Source organism: Pleurodeles waltl, chromosome 11, assembly GCF_031143425.1.
Source record: "Pleurodeles waltl isolate 20211129_DDA chromosome 11, aPleWal1.hap1.20221129, whole genome shotgun sequence".
NCBI lineage: Eukaryota > Metazoa > Chordata > Amphibia > Caudata > Salamandridae > Pleurodeles > Pleurodeles waltl.
In genome coordinates, this window is record NC_090450.1 from 929,218,712 (window position 1) to 929,240,479 (window position 21,768).

The 21,768-nt window shown below is 46.0% G+C and overlaps 1 protein-coding gene across 1 annotated transcript in view; it reads left to right on the forward strand.

Annotated features, from left to right (window-relative positions):
• DNAH10 (dynein axonemal heavy chain 10) overlaps positions 1–21,768 on the forward strand; it is a 1,282,131-nt gene that overhangs the window by 212,080 nt on the left and 1,048,283 nt on the right. Inside the window, exons 10-11 of the mRNA XM_069215014.1 lie at positions 13,418–13,616; positions 13,787–13,981. Of these exons, the coding sequence (XP_069071115.1) occupies positions 13,418–13,616; positions 13,787–13,981 (394 nt within the window). The remainder of the gene's footprint in view (positions 1–13,417; positions 13,617–13,786; positions 13,982–21,768) is intronic.

Below are 21,768 nucleotides of genomic sequence, written 5' to 3' on the forward strand. Positions count from 1 at the left end.
AGCCTCCGCTATCAGGACCCTCTGACCGCGAGTGCTCCCGGTCGAGAAAACTCGATGCCTAAGGGCACCCCTGCATCCGTAGCCCTATGGCCCTGGAAAAAAGGACCAATGGTGCACCTACGTCCTCCAGCACCCCACGTCTACTATCTTACCTGCTTGTTGTCCCTGACCGGCTTCCTAGCCAGAGCCTGCAGCCTGTTTCTCTGAAGGACCAACTCCCATTGAAAACCATTGGGCACCCAGTGCCTTACTGCACTGCTGCACCCGGCTGTCCCAGTGCCACCTGGAGTGACCTACTGGTGTGGTCCTGATCAGTGCCCAGTACTAACCTTTGCTTTCTGTAATTGGCCTTGTAAGTCATTGTTAACTGGGTGCTTGATGAACATTGTTTTCCTCCAAAGGTTAACATTCAAGAACTCTGAGAATTACAGTAAGTGTTGAGTTTTTGAATCTACAAAATATTTATACTTGAAAACGTACTTACCTGATTATGAAGTTTCTGGGTTTGAAACATATATGAAAAGAAGTGTTATCTTTCTAATTTGGGCTCAAATTTATTCTTGAGTGTGTGCCTCATTTATTGCCTCTGTCAGTACAACAGATGCTTAGCACTACCCATTTATAAGCTTACCTGCTCGCCCACACTACCACAAAAATAGAGTTGTAGGAAGCTGGCCTGGTGTGTGGTGGACATCTATGGTGTGATCACCCTATACCAGGCAAGTATCCCCTACTAGTGAAGTGTAGGCAGTGTTTAGGAAGCCAGGATTCTCTGGAGGAAGCTGTAGATGAGCAGCCAAGACTTATCTAGGAGACATGCAAAGCTTATGCAATACCACTATAGTCACACAGCACTATCATACAGAAAAGAACCACACAGTGTTACAAAAATAAAAGTGCTTTATTATAGTAACATTTTTTCCATGAAGTCTTTATTCGATATTTCATCATAAAAGACATGCTACACGTCATAATACTTATAAAATTATCAGTGCTAATGATTTAAACAATAAATACAATATTTCATAAAAGCTACTAAGAACGTATTAAATCTATCTAATGCTTCATTTGTTAAATATTTTAACATATTAAAAAAAGAAGTACATTACTTTAAAAACTTAGTTCTAAAGTTCAAGATAATTTACTTATTTAAAACATGTAGCTGTTTTAGTAGTTCAGAGCGAATTATCCATGCCCACCCCAGGAATTTGGCCACCCCTATTGCTATAGTAGGTGAAAGATCAGTTTTAAGGATCCTACAAGCAGTCTCGGCCGATTGTGTGCCCAGACTTTTGCATAGGGGTACCAACCACTTCTTCCTTGGGGCAGCATATAATGGACAAACAAAGAACAAGTGGCTCACATTTTCCCGCATTTCAGTACACAATGGGCATTTATCTGGGCCTCCAATGCCCCAGGTTGAGGTTAAACACCTTAATGGTATTGAGCCCACTCTAACTTGGTGATATAATATGCGGTCCATAGGTTTTGTAATAACATCCCAGTACTTTTCAATTGCAGAGACATCTTTCATGTGTACAAATGTTGTTGTAAGGGAACTACCTATAAGGGATGAGTGTCTTGTGCCTACCACCCATTCCCAATATAGTTGTTTCAACTCTTTTTTTGAAGGAAAAGTAGCTGAGTCTGGGTTGTGCCAAAGGGCACCTAGACCCATGGCACAAAGGGTGGTTCTAACACCCTTAAACCAACCAATCTTATCGGATCCTAGGGTGTCCCTTACCTCGAGGCATGCTTTCGCATATAATGACAGCTCTGGGGTAGACCACAACCTCCGCCAGAAGGCCAATGGCCGGAATCTGGCTTGATCTTCCACCGGTTGGAGCCCAAGGTCATAAAGGAGCGGAATGCGTGGGGATGACCTCGGAAGACCAACCGCCCCTCTTGTAAATCTATTTTGGGCCAGCATCAGTCGGTCCAGATTGCTATAACCCCAAAGCTATGCCCCATACAAGACTGAGGGAAGAATTTTTGACCCATAGATTTCCATAAGTGGGGACATAGGGCGGGTAAATGATCTTTTATATTCCTTAAGAAGGGCACCGCCTAATTGAACATGTTTAAGTGCTTGGATATCAATCTGGGGTTTCCAACTAAAATTATCACTAAAATGCACACCCAAATATGTAAATTCATTAGTTTGCTCAAGAATAGCACCACCCATTTTAACCCTTGCCACAGTTTGTGTTCGACCTCTTAGTACCATGAATTTTGTTTTAAAAACATTTACTTCTAGCTCGTGCTCGTCACAAAATAACTCAAATCTGAGTAGGGCCTGCTGGAGCCCTTGCCTTGTCTTTGATAATAACAAGGTATCATCCGCGAACATGAGCAATGGTACTTTCATTCCCGCTATCTGGGGAGCATCCGTGGGATGTGTTGCAAAATATTTTGTAACCCCGTTAATAAACAGGGAAAACAAAGTGGGAGCCAGGACACATCCTTGTCTAACACCTTTCAAAACATGGAACCTGTCCGTAACCTCGCCAGGCTTACCCCAGCGGACTTGGGCATAAGTGTATGCATGAAGATTCATTAAGAGTCGCACTAGAGCCCTGGGCATTCCCTGTTCCAGTATGCAATCCCATAATTTAGTCCTAGGGACCAAGTCGAATGCAGATCTTAGATCCACAAAAGCTGCATACAACTTGCCCTTACCCAAAAAGACTGTTTTCCAATATAAAAGGGCAAAACGAAAGGCTTGATCAAGGGTGCTTACATGAGGTCTAAAACCCACCTGCAGCGGAGTCAAAATATCGGAGTCTGTTATCCATTCCTGTATCCTCCCTAAAATAAGGCGAGCTATGATTTTTTGGATCGCATCAATAAGGCTGATAGGCCGGTAATTTGAGGGTACTGAGCGATCGCCTTTCTTGTATATAGGAAGGATTTCTGCCCCATACCATGAGTCAGGAATTTTAGCGCCTGCTGCAACTGCATTCACCAGGTGGAGTATATAAGGTACCCACAGGTCCTGGTCTTCCAAAAAAATGTCAGCTGGAATACCATCTGGGCCAGGGGCCCTCCCTTTGGGAATGTTTTGCAGGCAATTGATAACTTCAGTAACTGAGAATATTAACGGCTCGACGGACTCAAGACAGTAGGGTATAGTCACTTCTACTGTATGACACTTAAACTGATCCTCAAAATGTTTTACCCACTGATGATTAGAGACAGATGCTGGACTATAGTGGGCGTCCTGCGAGATACCCCATTTTATTAGGTACCAAAACTGTTGCATATTGCGTTTACCACAGGCTTCTGACAGCATAAGCCAGCGTTCCTCGTCCCACTTTTGTTTTGCTTTGTGTTTTGCCTCATTATAGAGTTTTCTACAAGATCTAATCTGGCTATGATTTTGGTTTTTAATAGCCTCAAAGAGAACTATTTTTGTCTTGCTACACTCTTTATCAAACCAGGTAGTGAATGAGTATTTCTTGGTCCTAGGTTGTTTAGGGATAAATTTGATGAACAACTTTTTAAGTTCCTGAAACAAGTCAGAATGGGTACGTATAAGTTTGCTGTTAATCTCGTCCTGTGAGCCACAATTGTTTAAAAGCTCCACAGAACTAGACACTAAGGATCTTATCGCCCTGCGGGCCCCAGCGTCCACAGCTATTTTGGGCCAGCGTACCCTGCGCGTATCATTGCTCACAATGACCTCTTTTTCTGTTGTATTAGGACCGCTGCCCTCAGACCTCTGAAAGCTGGAATCCCTTAAGGTCAAAACCAGCGGGTCATGATCACTCTCTGGGCGTTCCGTAACTAGCATATCAACAACTGCAAACCACTGCCTCACATCGACCAAAATATAGTTGATACGACTACTGTGTCTGCCGTTGTTGAACGTATGCCTGCCCTTCCTATCTGACTTGACCCTTCCATTAACAGCTCTTAGACCCATATCCAGGCATAGCCCCTTGATATAGGTGGCTGAGCTCGACCACTTAGCAATCGGAGGTATCTCGAGTTGGGGAATACCCCAGGATAGATCCTCATCCTCGGTGAGCAGGCCGTCCTCAATACCCAAAGGCTCAAAACAAGTATTAAAATCCCCCATCACAATCTTGTGGCCATCGGTCGTTGTTCCTGATAGTATGTCATCCAACAGGAGGAGGGTCGGAGAAACCCTTCCTCCCTGGAGGCCCCTGACATAAATATTAACCAACAGGATGTTTGTACCTTGGTTAGACTTTATCTTTAAGGCAATTATGTCTGGACTATCAATTGTCACTTCTTCAACTCTTACACCCGCACTTTGGCGGACCCAAATTGTAAGACCTCCAACAGGACGCCCTTTCTGGCCTCTAATTGCTGGCTTGCTAAAGTTCAGATACCCCACCCGAAATATCGGTGTGATAGCCCATGTTTCCTGGAATGCAATTATATCGCCCTGATCTATGAAGTCCCTCCAATCAGGAATACACTGGCTGGACTCCAGACCGGCTATATTCCAGGATATATACCTTGATAACATATCATCAGGCTCAGCTAAAGCAGAGGGTGAGTCCGTACTAAAATTTGGTAATGCAGACAATGTACCAACAGGGGTAGTGTCAGGATTATTACTTTGATCTGTGGCAATAGCCTTCCAACTTATATCTTCTATGTGGGGGGATTTCAATAAAGTTAAATTAACTATTTCTTCTCTACCGATGAGTCAATCATTCTCATCTAGGCAGGATAACGGCCCATATCTCCCGGCAGTAATCAAGGGTTCAATGCTTTCTGGTGCGAACCAACCCCTAGGAGGGTTGATGACATTTTTGTTAATCTGGGAAGGCACGTTCACCTCGGGATACACCGTAGGATAAAAATCTGATAGTTCCCACGTGACTATTGGACCATCTGCAAGTTGCGGGCACCAGCCTCTCAAAAAAGGGACCACATTAGTACTCCTGAAATTAACTATTACCAGATCACCTGGGATATCTTTAATCATGTGGCCAAGCCAACCCACCCTTCTCACATTTAAGATTTTACCATCAATGGTAGGGGGGAGGGGTCTATTCTTAGTAAGCCAGAAGGCTACTTTGTTTTTTAAGTCATTGTAACCTTCTTTTTTACCTGAACTAAGTTCTGGGACTACTGATAATATACATACAAATGGAGCGGCCTCCGGTGGGAGATCAATCCTAACATTATAATTATTGTTGTGCTCTCTTGCTTCCTTATGGACTCGAGTTAGTTGAGGCCTACCCTCTAGGGACCCTCGAATCACTTCGGGTTCCCTAGGTATAGTGGGCTCCGCCTCCAAACTTGTTTCGTTACATGGGGCTTTATGTCTTAAACTGCTGCCCGCGAGTATTGCCTGCTCAACACAATTTCCAGATGGTAAATCTAGAGGTACCGTTAGTACATCTGCTGATGTCGATGTTGCTTGTACCCTCAGACTATGAACCTCTTGGGTAAGTACTTCGATTTTCAGCAATAATGTGCTAAAAATTTCAGCCATTTTTGTCGCTAACTTGTCCTCTACTGTTGCCAGTATATTTTCTATATACTGCCTGTTATGACAGCAACCCACTGGCTTATCAGATCCCCCGTCTAATCCTTTTGTTTTAATAGTATGGGTTTTTGCTTCGAGGGGCTTTCGAGAATTGCTGACCTTCCCCACTCCTCTTTTGCCCAACGACTTTCTACAAGCCCTAACTGCTCTTGCTGGTTGGGGGGGGAGTCACTGCCATAACCACGGGGCTAAATGGGCTCACGCCAATTATACCCGTTGAGTCTAAGGGATTAGAATGTATCTGTGCCTCAGTTAGTATCATATCCTTATCAGTGTTGCCGCCCAGATCCTCAAAAGTAGACACAATATGTGGGAGGGAACTAGGGTGTGTCTGAACGGGGGAATCTCCTTTCCCTAGGGAGACTCTGCGATCGCTATTAATCTTTTTAACCACCTTAACCAGGTAGTTATCAAGCATAGTAGCCCCTAGATTTTTGGCGGAGTTATTACAGTTAGCCATCATAGGTTGGTTGCAGTAAGTACCACTAGCTATAATTCAGCAATACAAAACACAAAACCGCGTAATCAAGGTGTAATACAGCTAATTTACAGTTTAGGCAGAGTCCCGTGCCCAGTCCAGTCTCTTCAGGCCTCAGAGGGCCACAGAGGGCCCGCCCTTTGCCCGGACTTAGCCCGGCCCCGCCCGCCCGCGCGCGTCCCGCGGTGCGGTGTACCTTGTTGCAATTTAAGGGCCCGGGGGGCGTAACAGCACTTTCACGCCACTTGGCGCACAGGAAACCCAGAGGATTCTGGGTATTGGAGTCCTCCCAGCGTGATTTAGCAGGCAGCCTACAACGGCGGCGGCCGCGAAGTTGCGGTGGACCGAGCCGGCAGCCCTGTGTCCTGTAGCAAGGTAAGCAAAAAAATGACCAGAGTTGCGAGTCCTTCTCAGGCAGGGGCTCACGCTCTAAGAAGATGGGCAAGGTAAGTGATTCCAGCTGCTTCCGTCAATGCATTCGGTGGAGCAAGACCAGCAAGAAATGAGACAATTCAGACAAACTGCTGCACCATCTGTATCACTGAAGAGAAAATATTCATGTGATTTGGTGGATTCCGAAAAGAGAGGCAGAGTTTAGCTTTAAGCTACGAACCATCAGCAGACAGTTAACTGAACAGCAGAAGCAGCCGATTCAAACAACAGTTTGTCCAGTACCAAAAGTGCAGCCTGATGTTGCTGACAATTGCTGACAATTGGCTAACGTGCTGCAGTTTGTTGTTGCTGGTTTGCGATGGTATGGTAGCGTCTTGTGACTGACTTCCAGGCAGGAAGACAGCAGAGCCAGCAGAGCCAGCAGAGCCAGCAGAGCCAGCAGAGCCAGTGAACAAGAGCTCCACCTCCTAGGCCAAACAGCCTCTACCCCAATACGAACTCCATTCCAATCACGGGTGGCTCCGAGTGTTCTTAATCCAGGAAGCTGGTTCCACGAACTGAAGTACGAGCCGTATCGGTGCAGAAGACCCGCTCTCACCGAGGTGCACGTCCCTCTCGATTATATGGCGGCTGAGGTGGTCCTTGGTAGCTCGTCGGGACGGGCTCCCTTGTGGAAAAGCCTGTCTGGAAGATTTCCACTCGGATGGGGCACCCCTGTTTCTAATCCGCTAGACCCTTTGCACCCCCTTACTTGTCATCCGTGCAGCCGGACCTCTCGTCCAGCGGCACCCTAACGTCTGCCGCTCGCTGCCTTCGCTGCCTTCCTCCTCTCGTTGCCGGCGGCGGTTGGCGGGTCTCCAGTTGGCGGGGAACGCTCTCGGAATTCCCTCCTCCCCGTGCGGGAGTTTGAACGTTCCCCGTGCGCAACCCTGGCGAAAACAAAGTCCGCGCTCAAACTCCCTCCTCCGGACAGAACTTCCACTCCCTCCTCCGGACTGAACTTCCGCTCCCTCGGACAGAACTTCCGTAATCAGCCATTATATTATAGTAACACAAATACTACACTACTGAATAGGCAATCCCCCAACTGGAGGTAAGTAAACACACTAATATATACACATTAGCAATCAATAAAGAGCATAGAAAGCAATAAGCACTGGCAAAAGTATAGGTAAACAATGAGGGCCCTAGGGGAGGGCCAAACCATATACTAAAAAAGTGGAATGTGAAAGGCAGTACCCCTCCCAAGGAAGAGGAATCAGCAGAAAGTAGCTGGAGTAACTAGGAACCCCAAGAGGTGAGTACCAGCATGACCCCCAGCGACCAGGAGAGCAGAGGTAAGTACCTGGTTTCCCCAATACCAACAGAAGGACTTTGGAAAAGGATTATGCGAGACCCAACCAAGACTGGAAGGACCCAAAGGTGGATCCTGACAGAAGAGGACCTGCAAAGGAAGGGGACCAGTCCAGTCCATGGAGTGTCAGGTTGTGGCAGGAGCCACTACCCACCCTTCTGTGGATGCAGGACCAGGTCGACTGTGGCCGAAGAAGGTCAGCAGTGCAGCACAGGAGATAAAGAGAAGTCCCAGAAGTGATGCAAGTGATGTCCCACAATAGCAGTCTGGATGTAGTCAGTGGTGCTGGAAAACCAGCAACAAGCCTTGGCAAATGAAGAGGTGGAGAAGGTTTGCAAGGCTGAAGCGGACCAGCAAGGTCCACTGGACGCGACCTATGGAGGGAAGTCCAGGGTGATGCTCAGCAGCTGGGGCAGTCACAAGAAGAGGAGGCAGCCCTTCACAGGCAACCCTCTGGCAGCAGGCACAGGAGTTGCAGTGAGGCCCACTCAGCACACTTGAAGATGAGTCCCACGTCGCTGGAGCAGCAGGCAGGAGAATGTGATTTTGCAGGAAGGAGTGCTCGGGGCTGGGGCGACATGGAGCCCGAAGTTCCCTTGGAGGAGGAGCAAACAAGCCTTGGTAGCTGCAAGAGTTGTAGTGCACAAGGGTACTGTTCTGCAAAGAGAGGCAAGGGCTTACCGTCTCCCAAGTTGGAAAGCAGACCAAGGAGACCACTCTAGACCATGACCTGTGATGCAGGATCCACGCAGTTCCAGAGGAGAGCAGATAAACGCAGCCGGTCATAATTGCAGTTGGTGCCTGCGGATGCAGTGGAGTGATTCCTTCACTCCAAGGGAGATTCCTCCTTACTTCTTGCGCAGACTGAAGACTCTCCGCCCTCAGAGGATACTCAGCCAGGAAAATGTTGCGGTTACTGGAAGAAGGCGGAGAAACAATCCTGCAGAGCAGAGCCGTTGCTGAAGATGCAGATTGTCGCTTCCTGGAGGGTCCAGTGGCCAGAAGATGAAGTAAATGATGCAGAGGTGTCCTGCTGGAATCTTGCACATGGAGTCTGAGGACCCATCCAAGAGGGAGACCCTAAATAACCCAGGAAGGGGGATTGGTCATCCAGCAGGCTGACCACCTATCAGGAGGCCACTCAGATGCTCCCAGGGGCATCTGCCCACCTTCGGATTCAAGATGGCAGAATCCAGTGGCAACCAGGAGGAGCTCTTGGCACCACCCCTAGGGTGGTGATAGTCAGGGAAGTGGTCACTCCCTTTTCCTTTGTCCAGTTTGGCATCAGAGCAGGGACCTGGGGACCCAGAACTGGTGCAAACCGGTTTATGCAAGCAGGGCACCAAATGTGCCTTTAAAGCGTACCAGTGGCTTGGGGAGGATACCCCTCCCAAGCCATGTAACACCTGTTTCCAAGGGAGTGGGTGTTACCTCCCTCTCCTACAGGAAATCCTTCATTCTGCCTTCCTCTGCCTGAGCTGGTCAATCAACAAGAGGGCGGAAACCTGTCTGGGGGGTGGCAGAAGCGCGGGCTGCCTGGAAAATCCCAGAAGACTGTTAGGAGCAATGATGGGGGTCTTTTAAGGAGCCCCCAGAGTACTTGGAATCATACAGACAATACTGACAACAGTGTTGGGGTATGATTCTGACATGTTTGATACCAAACATGCCCATGTTCGGAGTTACCATTATGTATCTGGACACAGGTAGTGAACTGTGTACATTACACGGATAAAATGTCTTCCCTGCACTGGAACTTGAGTTCGTAGGGGCACCTCTGCTCATGCAGGGGTGTCCTTACACACATGAACCTGCACCCTGCTCTCTGAGCTAGGAGGGCCTACCGTATGGGTGACTTATAGTGACTTGGTACAGTGACCTGTAGTGAAAGGGTGCATGCGCCTTTTCACGCAGGCTAAAATGGCAGGGCTGCAGACACATTTCGCATAGGCTCCCATGGGTGGCACAATACATGTTGCAGCCCATGGGGGAACCCCTCATGCCCCAATGCCCTAATGCCCTGGGTACCTAAGTAGCATATACTAGGGACTTACAAGAGGGCATCAATATGCCAATTTTGGGGTGTGCAAAAGTCATAAGCAAGCACATTTAGAGGGAGAGAGCACAATTATTGGGGTTCTGGTTAGCAGGGTCCTAGTGAAAACTGTCAAAGCATACTGACAACAGGCAAAAAGTGGGGGTAACCATGCCAAAAAGAGAGTACTTTCATACATTAGCCCAATCTACTTTTGCCTCTGCAAACCAATTGGGTATCCACTGGACTGTCTGCATAGTGCACAGTGTACTTTAGTGCACTATATAGAGAGGCAGCTTCCTACAGCAACCCAGTAATGTATTTTACAGCTAACCAACTGGTGATTTGGAAAGAGGCAGGGATAGTGGCGATCAACGATTGCTTTCTCCTGGGCACATGTATCCCACTGCAGGATCTGATGGAGCAGAAAAATCATTTGGCGAGTCAATTGCTCAGGCATGAGGCATTAGTGTGCTCACTCAGGAACCTCTGGGGACAGGAGCACACAGAGCCGCCAGCCCACTCGGTATTACAACTACTACTGACGAAGAGAACAGGGAGCCACTTGATAGCCTGATTTTACACAGGCTGAGGGTAGTCTATGGCGGTGAACCAAGATTATGCCCATGCTGCACAACACTGGATCGAGATTTCCTGAACATGGGGTTGCCCGAATAGCCACAATAACTGGGAAAAGGCACTAGAGCGACAGTGAACCACTCACTAGAGAATACATCAGAGACATTCCTGCTGGACATCTTTCAAAAGCCCAAACCCAATAGAGTGGTGAGCAAATTTGTAGATCTCACCTTTGCGATGGCATGGAAGAACACCTCAAGGCAGAGTGCTGAAACATGGGTGAGCAATGTAACATTATGGTCTAGGGCAGAAGAGAGAGCTCTAACAAAGGAAGAGGCCCAGGGATTATGCAGATGTCCTAAAGCCGACATATGGAAGGAGATGGTAGATGATGAATGGTAGCACCAGACGGAGACTGACACTGAACAAGGGATTGACTGATCAGTGGGCTCTGTGCCAGCCAGGAACAGATAGGAGAGTAAAGGTGGACCCATGTTTTTTTTTCTAGAGAATGGATGAACAGAAGAGGTTGTGGGATGGGCCCCGTGGCTTGAGGTACTGCCCCCATCCCCCGATGGTTGATGAGACAACTATAATGTGTATTATGTCTGGCCTGTTGAACGGGACCACCCCCGGGTGTACTTAGTTATAATAACCTGTAGGAGTAGTACACACATTACTAGGGATATCCACAAATATCCACAATAGAACAGGAATGCTACACAACAAACGGAACAGCGCTAGAGGAAAGTGATGGAGGGAATGTAAGTAGCATGCACGCTTGGAGAACGTATACTCCTTGGTTCACCTCGAATAGAAGTGATAAGACCAAGTAGTGTACTACAACTCACTCTGACAAATGTGTGGCATTTTTTAATTGTTATCGGTTACCTAAATGACAAAAAAGAAAGGTACAGAAAAAGTGCACAAAACACTTCATTTCCACTGGACCAGGACTAAAGTGTTTTTATAAAGGGATTCACAATGAAATTTTTAAATAACACTGAGTGGTTGCACATTTTCATTGAGAAGAAAGTTTGGAGTTTGGACTTGGGAGACAAGGCATTGGTTGACATGTTGGTGGGCTGTTGGCATGCTGGAGATCATTTTCAGACTGCCATCATTGGTACCTTGATTGAAATATTTCAGAGGTAATGCAGCAGTGAGGGTGCTTTGTATGTGACTTGGAGAATTCAAAGAGGGTGTTTTCAATTGAGAAGAAGATATTTTCAACTTCTATCATGAGAAGATATGGGAATTTGGAGATTTACATCTTTGGAGAAAGATTGTTCCCATAAAGAAAGCCATTGAACGAAAGATACACAGGGCTCGTGCTTCTAGAGACTTTTCAGAAAAGCCTGAAATAGGAAAAAGAGAGTTAGTGAGATATAACTTCTCCAGTGCCACTAGCACAAGTAGGATTCCTAGGCCAAACATTACTAGCCCCAAGTTGGGAGCTTAGTAACCTATGAACCATGTACTTGGAACACCCGTTCTAGAGTTTTCCCCCTCTAGAACGGTTTTCCATATTCTTCCTCCTTTCTCACTTGGTCTTTTATGACAAGATATACCTCTTCATTGACAACCTGGAAGCCATTGTTGATATTTAGCAGCCATCAATGGCCATGTTTTTATTCTGATCCGCTATGATGCCATTGTCAGTGAGGAATTCAGTAATGAGATGGTGACCGATAGCCATTGGAGGGATATGGGGTAACAAGTAGTTGCATTTGATTGTACACGATCCCTACTTTTATCACAAAATATTGACACTGCTTCACTTATTGACTCTTACCTCCCCAAACCTGAAGCTTACTGGCACAATCCTGTGTGGTATATGGCCAGAAGGAAGTAAGCAAAATGAAACTGTTCTATGAGGAAGCTACCCGTCTATTAACATACATAGCAGAGCTAAGAGCCAAATGGAGCAAGTGGTGATCAAGAGCCTACTAAGTCCAACTATCAGCATTAATCCCAAAAGTCAGCTAATTTTTCCACCATGACCTATTGTTAGCATCTATTACTTGAAAGGTATTCAGTGCTGCACTGCAAAATACCCAACGACTGTATGGCCTTTTAAGTGATAAAGTTATGAATTTTTAGAAGATATTGATGATGAGGAATCCTGGTTTCAGGTATGTAATTTATTTTTAAAGTGTATGTCAACAGTGCACTACTTACTATGAGTCGCCCTGTGTGTGTGCCAGTTCATGTGTGACAATCACGGTCGGATTGGGATCATAATTAGGCCCGGGCAGTCCGCAGAACGTGGCACACATTCCTGGATAGCACCCTTTCATGAAATACTATTTGCTTACTCGTTGGACTAATTTTTAGAGACGTGTGACAGGGGAGGAGGTCAGGTGAAGCACACAGCTGCTATTGCGCCAGCAACTGGAATATGGGGCCAAAGGCCACAAAATTACCTGGCTCCAGAGTAACCTCCTTCTAGCCCACCATAGCCTCAGGGCTATCACCTGTTAGGGGAGGTTTTAAGAAAAACACATTTCTGCTTTTCCACGGGGCTGAGATGAAAATAACCCAATGGTCACAAAATCAACTGCCCGCCCTTTCTCCCCCAGCAAGGTCCTGCATACAACCATGGCCTGAATGTAATGGCCCAGCAGGGAAGGGGTCATGAAAAGAGGCTGATTCTAGGCATGGCCAGTGCCGCAGGAGGACGAGGTGAGAATGGCCCAAGGGCCAGAGAAACACCTGGCCCCCCAGCGAGGCCGCCTCTCAGACTCAACCCCTCCCTCACCCATCATATCTTAGAGAGCGATAGCCTGGCAGGGGGGAATAAAGCAAATGGCATGCCGTGGATTGATTGACAGAGGCCCTAAACAAACGGCACACAGGTCACCTTTAGGCACTGGTCCATCGCCCAATACCCAACTGCCCACCTTACCAATCCGACCATGGTGGCAATAAAATTGCCACAGAACTGGAGCTGTGAGTATGAGTGAAAGCTTATGGTTATTATAATGGGATAAGCACATCATGCAATTATTTTAACAAAACTGAATCTCTGTTTCATTTGATTTGCAGCGAAAACAGTCAAGCTGCCAAATTAAAGACCATGGAGGCCAAACAGAGTCTAGAGACATGGAAAAACACATACTTTGATGTGCGGGCAAAAATTGAAGCTTCAGGTAGAGACCAGCGATGGGAGTTTGATAGGAAGCGCCTGTTTGAGAAAACAGATTATTTGGCAGGAATCTGCCAAGATCTTTTTAACACCTTGCAGGTAAGAGTACAACCTGTATCACTTTTATATCTCAAAATGATGATGAATAATGGTATTTAAAAATACAAGTTCAGTACATTTCAAGAATTATGACCAACCTCCTGTTCGGGAAGCAGATATGGAGTTAAAGTTACTGAGTATGTGTAAGATGTTTTTTCTTAACTCAACAGATTCTTGAGGAGTTTTATAACATATTTGGCCCAGAACTGAAAGCAGTCACAGGGGATCCAAAGAGGATTGACGATGTAATACGACGGGTTGATGGTCTTGTCGTCCCAGTGCAAACGCTAACTTTTGATCCTTTCAATATCAAATATTCACATCAGTGGAAGGCTGTGATGGACAATATTAATTTTGAAGTCATGGTAAGGAATTGATAATGTTACATACATTATAAGAATGTGAGCCCTTCAAAGGCATGCTTTTTCACTATCATCAGTATTTGTGACCAAGAGTCTGACAATCACATTATCTAAAATCTGACCGGAAACTGAAGGGATTAATAATGATGTGAATCATACGACGCAACCAGTTTAGTTCTTCAAAAATTGTATGATAAGATCCTGCTGTTTCTTATCCTGTTGAATTAGTTTGAGGTGAGAAAGATTATCTTGGAGAATTATCTTATTGAATTGTATGTGCAGATGGGGCTTTTGGGAGATAAAGATAATTCTTCAGCTGGTGAGAACCTCTGTGCAAGGATGGGTTCGAAGGTATGCATGATGCCCTTTATTGGTGATTATATATAATAGTTGAAATGCTATATTCCTCATGGCTTTCCACCTACACACCACAAAACATGTATATCAGTGGTTCACAACCTGTGGTCCGAGGAACCCTGGGGGTCCGCAAAGTCTCCTCAGGGGGTCCACGACTGTTTAGAAAATTAAATAATATTAACAGTGGTCCCCAGCTTTCAGTAATGACTCCGCAGAGGGGTCCCTGTATTCCAATAATGATTCAGTGGGGGTCCCCGGTGTCCAGTAATGATAAACTGGGGGCCCACAGAAGTCAAAAGGTTGGGAACCACTGATGTATATGAAACACCTTCAGACTGTGGTTTTAAATCTAATTCAAGACACAGAACAGAAGGTATGTAGAGCAAGGCTTGGGTCTGAATTTGGAGGGGCTGAAGCAGTGGAGGGTTTAACTAGGAGTAGAAGCACAAGAGCGAAAGGGTGGGGGAGTGACATTATGGGTGATCAGTAGCACAGAGGTAAGGAGTAGGTAGGAACGGAGGTTCTGACGGGGATGAGGAGTCCGGGTCCAGGTGAAGGAGCATCACAGTGTATAGGTGGGCAACTACAGGTTTGAGGGGGAGAAATGTGAGGTTTGATGGGACAATCAGTTCTGTTCATGGGCGGAGAGCATTTTAAGTGGGAAAAGACACATTTTGTCAAATGTATTTTCAACCTACAGTACTGGCGCAAATTCTCTAGCACTGTCATGAAGCCCTCCAGCCAATCTCTCACGTTCTGCAAGTATAATAGAACATCAACTGCATATAGTGAAATTATGTGCCATCTATTTAGCTGCACATGCCCCATCCTTGCCCAGGTTCACGCAACAGAGAGTCTAGTGGTTCAGTGGACAGAGGGCACACAAGCCTGGTACCCTTCTGTATACTCCATGAGTTGGAAAAAAACATCCAGTATTGATCCGTTGGCAATGGAAATGTATAAAAGTACATCATTTATCACACTCATCACTTGAGATGCTCCTATTCCCAGTTCTGGAGCCCCTCCCAGGGATATAACCATTCAGGGCATGGAATGCCTTTTCGATACCTAACAAAGCTACCTATGGGACTAGGCTATACTATCCATGATATTAAATACGCATCAAAGATTAAGAAATATGTTGTGCTGTATCATGATACCATTTTGATAAGGATGCACTAGCCAGAGTATCACTGCCATCTTCCTGTTGGCTAAAAGGTTACCCAAAACTTTATAGTCTAGTTTCAGTAGCGATAAGGGACACGATACACTGCCACCTCCTTGGATCCCTCACGTGCTTGGGGAGCAAAACTATTGTCTCTTTCATGGTAATTGCCCTTTTAAGCTAGATGCTTCAAACGCTTTTCATAAGCCATGGACCAATTGCCCAGGGGTCTTCTCTCTCACTAGTCTAATTGGTCATACACTACAGTTATCTCGGACAGTGTCAAAGGGCTGTCACATGTGTGTCTCTGTTTCTGCATAATGCAAGGTATCCTAATTGCATTCAAGTATGTACTTGTTGGCCATTGCAACTTGTCTCTGCTTCCTTTTACAAGTTTGTGTCACTTCTGGCAAACTCTTTGAAGGAAGCTGCTGGCCTGGTTTATGGTGGACACCTATTTTGTTTGCACCTTATACCAGGTCCAGGCAACCCCTATTATTGAGACAGTGTCTAGGAAGCCAGGGCTCTCCAGTGGTAGCTGTGGTGAGCAGCCACAACTTATCTAGGAGGAGTGTAAAGCCCTTGCAATATCACAGCAGTCACACAGCAACTTATTACACATGAAAGAAACCACACAGTGTTACAAAAATAAAGGTACTTTATGACAGCAGCACTGAACTAGATTACTTATAGGCAGTCCCCCAAATGGAGGTAAATACACACTATATATACACAGTAAACATTAGGAATTAGTATATAGAAACAAGTATTGGCAAGAAATTGTGAAAAATAGCTAGGGCCTATGGGGGGAGGGGTCAAACCATATACTAAAATGTGGAGTAGTTGGAAGGGAGCTGAGAGAACTTGGGACCCCAACAGGTGAGTGCCTAGGTGACCCCAAGGGACCAGGACAGCAGAGGTAAGTTACCTGGTCTTCCCAAAGATTAACAAGGGGACTTGGAAAAGGAAGATTGCAAGACCAGCACCGGTCCAGTGGAACTCAATGGTAGATTCCAGAAGAAGAGGACCTGCAAAAAAAGGGGACTGAGACAGTCAACACAGGATTGTCCAGGTGGGGCTTGAGCCACTACTCGCCATTTGTCGATGAAGATCCGGGTCGATGGGGGAAGATGAAGATCAGCTGTGGAACCCAGGAGTTGCAGAGGGGTCCTTGTGGTTGTGCAGATGATGTCCCACGCCGGTCGCCGGGTCACAAATGGTCAGTGGTCAAGAGGGCCCACCAACAAGCCTTGGCAAATGCAAATCTGGGCAGAAGAGGGGGGACTCATAGGGTGGTGCTAGTATACATGGGATGTTAACTCGCAGAAACCTAGCCTGACAAAGAAAGTTTACCAGTGTTTGTGAAGACAAATGGTGAATCCCACAAGCAATCCCAAAAACAATACGAAAGGGATGACTGAGGAAAATGGAACTGGACCTAACATTCCGTATAGGGATGCAGAGGACCCTCTGCAAAATGTGGAGCCAACACCTGACAAGCATATTAGTAAACTGGATATGATTTTTCAGGTAATATTTGGCACCAGAACCACTCTGGAAGCAAAGACTGGCTCTGTGGCAATAGAGGTAAACCTTCTTCAGCAAGCTGATCATGCAAAATTGTCAGATAGGGTCACAGAAATGAATCTGCCCTGGCAAGTATGAAACCTTCTACGCTGGAATTCTAAAATTTAATGAGAGAATTGAAATCTGATGTTAAGCTGCTGTGGGACAGAGCTGAAACAGTGGAGGGGTGCTCATGGAACAATGATATACACATAATCGGAACACTGAAAAAAGCAGAGGGAACAAGTGCAAAGTTTTCCTGGAAGATGGATTGTCATCCACAGTGTGGAGGGCAAAACTACTAAAATGTTTTACACTGAAGAGGGCTCAAGGGTCACAGGTAGACCACTTGCAACTGAAGCACTTCAGAGACTAATGGTTAAAGACATTTTAAACACTACCAAGACTGTCCTGAACCACCTACCAGACAGGGTGATATTCAACTGTCACTTTTTCAAGACTTACAGACCATGCTGCAGGATTATCGTGGAAGGTTCCCAGAAGCTTTGCAACAGCAACCAGGTGCTCTGCCTCCACAAACATCTACTGCAACCCCAAGGCCTATCCCTCCACCGATAACTCCCAGGATGACGTCTGCTTCCAGTATAGCAGCTCCCCCAAGAGAAGATCCAAAGTCATCGAATGAGGGAGGAAGGCAAGCTCCTTGACACTTACCCACCCCGTGAGGAATGGGATGATTATCTTCTCCCCACTCCATTGCCGCCAACACCTCATCCTGCGGACTCTGCTCCGGAGGACATTGCGGTTTTCACAATTTAATGAACAGGCTACAGCAAATTTTGACTTAGTAATTTAAGATAAGCAATCAAACTGCTTTCTATATATCTTTAAAGAGAAGACAAGAAAATCTATTCGGACCATTCTGATCATAGACTATATCTGCGAAGAGGGAATCAAGCTTCAGTAAAACCCAGCAACAGTGGCAGCGGTTGTACCATGTATTGATAAAAAATACAAAGTCCCAGAAGATTCCCCTGCTTGCCTAATGGGGCATCCTAAACCTGATTTGGTAGTCTCATAAGCTGCACAGATCTAAAAATCCCTCCACTCCCATCTCCGCTGGACAAGGAAGGAATATATTTAGACAACATAGGGAAGTGATACTCCATGTCTGCCCACACAGGTCACACAGCCAATTCCGTGCCTATCTTAGGCCTCTATGAAAGGGAGATGTGGTTTGACATTGCCACCCTTATGGACCTACTGCCTAAAGACAGGAAGTCAGAAGCAAGGAAGATCCTGCAAGAGAGAGAGAGCACATCTTCTGAAATGATAGACAGCACGATGGACATACCCTCCACTGGCTTCCAGCAGTTAGCAGGAGCAGCAGTTTTACGATGCCAAGGTTGGCTAAAATTAACATCCTTCAGGCCAGAAGTACAATCCAAGATTCCTGATATGGCCTACGATGGGGAAGTACTGTTAGAAAAGCACATAGATGATGATCTACTAGCCATCAAGACTGACATGAATACTGCAAAATCACTTGGTACCTTACAATTTAGAAAGTTACCCTTTTGAGGGGCACGTGGGAAAGGTTTTTCTACCTACAGAGGAGGACACCAATGCTTCCAACAATATCAGCCCATTCAATCTCAGTATAGGTCTACCTACGAGCAATAGCCATGCCATCCGCCACCATCGGTGGCCTACACAAAACAGGTCTGTACAAAACAGAGGATTCAACGCAAACCGCCTACCCAGTCCCGGAATGCCAGCTACAAGCGGTGACCTTGATCAGGTGTCAGCCATCCCCGCTTCTTCCCATCCCATGGGTGCAAACATTTCAAACCACTTCCACCAGTGGTGGAAAATAACTGCAGATAGATAGTTACTGGATCTTTCACCTATTGTCACACCCTAGCGTTTGGCGAAAAGCTGACAAACTTCCCACCAAGGGGAGCGCACTCCCCTCATCTTCACTTATTGAGAAAAGAAGCCCTCATTATGCTTGCTAAGGGAGCAATCAAACAAGTTCCTTTTTCCCAGAAGGGCATGGGTTTCTACTCCCATTTTTTTTCCTCAGCAAGAAATGAGGGGCCGGGCCTGGAGACCCGTCCTAGACCTCAGGAGGTTCAACAAATTTCTACAGAAACAATCCTTCCGCATGATCAATCTCTCCAACATCCTGCATCTCCTGAAACACGGGGACTATATGACAATTCTTGACTTACAGGATGCATATTTCCACATCCCCATACATCCCAAGCATCTTCACTTCATCATAGCTGGCACCCATTACCAGCTCAAAGTCCTCCATTTCAGCCTCAAATCCGCTTTCCACATCTTCACCAAATGCCTGGCCCCAGTAGCAGCCACTCTCAGAAAGGAAGGTGACCAGGTATTCCCCTACCTGGACGTCTGGCTGCTAAAAGCCCAGGCACTTTTGTAAGCCTCCAAGGCAACAGAGGCTTCTATTACATTGTTTCACAAACTGGTTCTCACAGTGAATCATCAGAAGTCATCCACTGTTCCAAAAGAAAGGAAAACATTTTTGGGCTCCACCCTAGATACCACCCAGGACAAAGCATATTATTTTCCCAAGACAGACAACAAAAACTAAAACACCTAACTATCAAGGTCTCCAGAAAAAAAGTCAGTTTTAGTGAGTCTGTACAAATTGTTGCTGGGAATTATGTCATCCGCAATCATTCTAGTCCCTGTGGCACAATTGAAAATGAAACCCTTACAGGAGGTGCTACTAGACCAGTGGATTCAGACAAAAGGGTTGTTCAACAAAGTCCTCTACATCACACCAAGGATGGTCTAAAACACTAACGTGGTGGTCCCAGATCTCTCATCTCTCGAAGGGCCTTATGTTTTTACCTCTAACACCTGACTTTGTCATAACTACAGAAGCCTCCCTTGAAGGCTGGGGCAGACATCTGCAGGACCTGCAAATTCAATGGAAATGGTCTACCATCCAAAAGATCATGCATATAAACCACCCGGAGCTCAAGGCTACCTTTCTCACCCTCCAAGCTTCCTTACCTCGCATTGCAGGTTCTTCAGTGCTGGTGCGTACAGACAATACGGCCAGCCAGCATGCACTAGGTCAACAAACAAGGGGTTACAAGATCACTGCCACTCTCCCAGGAAGCCCACACACTTTGGCATTGGCTAGCAACACACAACATCACTCTGAAGGCCGAGCACGTATTAGGGGCAAACAACATCTTGGCGGACTCGCTCAGCAGATCCCAACACAGCTGCCATGAGTGGGAACTGGTTCAGATGGAGCTCAACAGAATATTTTGGCTTTGGGGCAAACCAGCATTGGATCTGTTTGCACCGGATGAGAACAACAAATGCTGATTATACGCCAGCTGGCACCTACTCCCAGGGTCGTGGGGTAATACCTTTTTGATCAGATGCTCTGAGATCTATGCGTACGCTCCCCCACCACCTGATACCGAAAGTTCTCAACAAGAAGAAAGTGGAAAGGTGTCACCTTGTCCTGATCGCTTCCAGGTGGCCCAGGCAATACTGGTTCACGGAGCTTCTCCTCCTGTCAGAGTCCACACCCATTCACCTTCAGAACACGCAAACGCTACTGATGATGAACCATGGCCAAGTTCTACATCTGGACCCAGGTTGTCTCCAATTATGTGCATGGCTTCTGAATTCCACAAGTTCCAGGATCTGACTATTCCCCAAGAATGCAGGGATATCCTCACAAAAGCAAGAGCGGGCTCCACTAACATGTCATACAGGTTTAAATGGAAGAAGTTTTGATTTATGGTGTCAGCAATCCAACCTACATTTGTTAAAGGCATCACCAGAACAGATCTTACCTGATCTTTTCTCTATTGCTCGTTCTGGTGCATAGATCTATAAAGTAACATCTTGTTGCAATATCAAGATGTAGACACTCCTCACAATCTCTTTCACTGTGTTTCACAAGGACAATCCAGCAATTCATGAAGGGATTGTTCAGAGTTTTCCCTCCGGTACAAAGTCTTCCACCGGAATGGCATCTAAATGTAGTTCTCTCGCAACTTATCAAACCTCCATTCGAACCCATTCAGAAAGCAGACTTGACATTTCTCCCATTGAAGGCAACTATGCTGTTGCCGCTCACATCCACTAGAAGAGTGAGTGACATACAAGCCTTCACAGCCCAAGAACCTTTTCTACATTTTAACGGATGATTAGGTCATCCTAAGGACTAATCCAAAGTCTATTCCCAGAGGGCCATCACATTTCCATCTTAATGAACTGTTCATATTGCAAACTTTTTCCCGAATCCACCATCTCCAGCAGAGAGATTTCTGCATATGTTAGACATTAAAGGATGTCTGAAATTCTACTTGCATCGAACCAAACAGTTTCATAAAACTGAAGAACTGTTGTTTGGTTATGGACAAACCAGACAAGAAACTCCAATCACAAAGTCAACTATAACTAGGTTGATTTTAGCAACTATACAGTTCTGTCACTCTAAAGCGGACAAACCGCTTTCAGCTAAAGCAAAGGCACACTCCACAAGGGTGGTTTCCACGTCAGCTGCCCTGTTTGTGGGTGTTCCACTGGAGAAGATTTGTCATGCTGCAATCTAGAAGAGTATCCACACATTTATGCAGCACTACTGGATAGATTCGGCACCGCGCAATAAGATGAGCCTCTGTTACTTTGAATTCTAGTTACATTTGATATACAATATTTTATTACATATGCTATG